At 38.8% G+C, this 3,294-nt stretch overlaps 1 protein-coding gene across 1 annotated transcript; it reads left to right on the forward strand.

Moving 5' to 3' along the window:
- LOC105172331 (protein QUIRKY) lies at positions 1,721-3,273 on the forward strand. Its single transcript, XM_020694991.1, has 3 exons — positions 1,721-1,726; positions 1,818-3,196; positions 3,246-3,273. The coding sequence occupies exons 1-3, from the start codon at positions 1,721-1,723 to the stop codon at positions 3,271-3,273; spliced, it is 1,413 nt and encodes a 470-aa protein (XP_020550650.1).

The raw sequence follows: 3,294 nt of genomic DNA on the forward strand, positions 1-3,294 counted from the left end.
GTAATGTCTAGCAATTTTGAGCTTGATTACCCAACCCAAGACCAAGAGGCATGTCGTTGTGGAAAAATCAGCAAACACGTTTCTAATAATTTAATAATGTTTGTAACTGCTTTTATGTACAACTTTAGAGTGTTGATATTGAGATGTAGCATAGCATGCATAATTGCATATCATATATAAATGGCATACCCGCGTTTTATTTAAAAACACGCACACACACGTAACTTCCAAACTGACATCATAGACTACCCACGCAGGCACTCTCCATCATAAAGACTTTTCCACCATCTTTCTTTATTTCTCTATACTTCGTCTTCTTCCTTGATTTTTCCTCTTCTTTTTCATTTTCATCTTTCAACTACTATTTCAATTTGTTATGCATTCTCTCTCTTTATTACCACTACTATTAGTTCTAATTCCAACCTCATAATTATTGAAGCCTTGAATGTTTCTTCTCCCACGTTTTCATCTCTCTTTCTTCTTCATCTTCACCAACACTATTTGCTCTTTTCATCTGTGTATCTCAAGCTCAGAAACAACAAGTATTATTCCCTGTCAAGATTCAGAAGTTGTCAAGAAACAAGGAATCAGGTACTCTTTCTTTCTTTTTGTGTGTGTGTTTTGATTTTATCCGTGTTGGTGTTTTTGTTGCTTGACATGAGTCTTATGGTTATTTGTGTATTATATCAATGGTGGGCTTTTGGTTTATAGCGTAAAGACTCAATCTTTGGACTGGACAGGGGAAGAATACGTGTGTTTCTTGCTGTGTTGTTAGAGTTTGACTTTTGAGGTGGGACTTTTTATGTTATTTTCAGGAATCTTTGTCATCTGCGCTTGCTGATTGCTTTCTGTTTATGGGCATCGTTTCAGTCTTAATATAAACCTCTGAAAAGTGGAATTTTCGTATGGAGGAATATGTACTGGGCATAGAAGAAGATTTGTTTCAGGGATGAAATATGAATACGGCTTTCAAATGAAACAAAATTCCGGAAATGGATTTAAGAGTTGAATCTCCTAGTTGACCTGTGGTTTATGTCTGGAATTGATAATACGTGCTTATATTTTGTTGAAATTTGAATTAAGATAATACATGCTTAATTTGTGTTGACAACGGAAGCACACAACGCATCAGAGAATTTGAAGATGAAAATCAACGAGTTAATATTATTATTGTTATGGTGGTTTAAGTGCTGTCAATGGTAAGGGAACAGAGGAAATATGTAAATATTTATTTTGTTTTCAGGGTTCCTGGTAAATAAATCAAGAAAGCATTTCGCTAATACATCCTTTTGAAGCTAAAGGAATAAGGAGAAACATAACTAAATCGTATCTACTTAAATTATGACCTCAGTCAACTATAACATAAATGGTTACAGACTTTGCTGATTTTGCCTAAAACTCCTGGAGTTAATTTGCATGGACATCATGCTTGGTCCTTGGAAATCTCATATCATTTTAAAATTTTGATTGGTTACAAAATTGATGCTCTTAGTTGAGCTCTAGTCATGAACAGCTTCCGTGTCAAATTTCAGGAGCTTGGTATGAGCAGATAGTTGGTGATCTTAAGAATAATGGTCTTTGTATAGATAAATATGATGTGAAACCTTGTGTGTGCTTGATTGTTTTTTATTATTTCGAAATCCTACATATTCAATGATGGAGATTGTTGTTTCACCTTTATCCGCCCGTGTCTTTTTTGCCTTTTTAATGTTTCGACTTAATGTCGGTAATAATTCTTTTTACTCTGTTCATTATTGAATTCTGCGTCTCCTTCTTACAGACATTTAACTACATTTGATTCTGTTCTTCTTCACCAGGAATTTTGTGGACAAGTCATGAGCAATCTCAAGCTAGCTGTGGAAGTTGTGAGAGCCCACAACCTTATGCCCAAAGATGGGCAGGGCTCCTCTAACGCTTTTGTGGAGCTTCACTTTGATGGTCAGAAATTCCGCACCACCATCAAAGAAAAGGATCTTGATCCATTCTGGAATGAGACATTCTATTTTAATGTCTCTAACCCTACTGACCTGCATAATCTCACACTTGAGGCTCACGTCTACAGCATGAATAAAAACAGCAATTCAAAATCATCCCTCGGGAAGGTTCGCATAACCGGTACATCGTTTGTTCCCTATTCTGATGCTGTTGTATTTAACTATCCTTTGGAGAAAGGAAGCATATTCTCACGTGCAAGAGGGGAACTTGGCCTGAAAGTGTATGTAACTAATGATCCATATATCAAGTCGTCAGCACCTCTTCCTGAGATGTCTTCATCATCTTCACATTTGAGTTTGCATTCAAGCCACGAAGAGCTGCCTTCACAGAAAGTGGAAGAGTCCATCCCAGATGTAGTGACTAATGGAAAAAAGGGGTCGAGACGTACATTTTACAATCTTTCCAGCTCAAATAACCAGCGCCAACAGCCTCTGCCTGCACCCTCCCACCAACCAATCCAATACGGGGGTGATGAAATGAGGTCTGAACCTCAGGCACCACAAGTTGTCCGCATGTATGCAGGTTCATCGTCACAGCCTACTGATTTTACACTTAGAGAAACGAGCCCAATCCTTGGAGGGGGTCAGGTTGTTGGAGGACGAGTTAGACGTTCGGAGAAGCAGTCCAGCATTTATGACCTCGTTGAGCCAATGCAATTTCTCTTTGTTAGAGTTGTCAAAGCTCATGGCCTTCCCTCCAAGGATCTCACTGGGAGTCTTGACCCATATGTTGAAGTGAAACTCGGTAACTACAAAGGAGTGACAAAGCACTTTGAGAAAACCCAAAACCCAGAGTGGAACACGGTGTTCACCTTTTCAAAAGACAGAATGCAGTCATCTGTTTTGGAAGTTGTTGTTAAAGATAAGGATATGATGAAAGATGATTTCGTTGGTCTTGTTCAATTTGATCTCCATGAGATTCCCACGCGAGTTCCACCTGATAGTCCTTTGGCTCCACAATGGTATCGGCTTGAGGACAAGAAAGGTGAAAAACAGAAAGGTGAATTGATGTTAGCTGTCTGGATGGGCACACAAGCCGATGAGGCTTTCTCCGATGCTTGGCATTCAGATGCAGCTAGTCCTGTTGATAGCTCAGGCCCTTCAACACATATCCGTTCGAAAGTCTACCATTCTCCAAGATTATGGTATGTACGGGTTAATGTGATTGAGGCACAAGACTTGGTTGTGGCTGAGAAAAATCGGTTTCCAAATGTGCACGTTAAGGCACAGATTGGTAACCAAATTCTGAAGACAAAACCAATGCAATCGCAAACCATGAATGTTTTATGGAATGAAGATT

Source organism: Sesamum indicum, linkage group LG1 (genome assembly GCF_000512975.1).
Source record: "Sesamum indicum cultivar Zhongzhi No. 13 linkage group LG1, S_indicum_v1.0, whole genome shotgun sequence".
Classification (NCBI taxonomy): Eukaryota; Viridiplantae; Streptophyta; class Magnoliopsida; order Lamiales; family Pedaliaceae; genus Sesamum; species Sesamum indicum.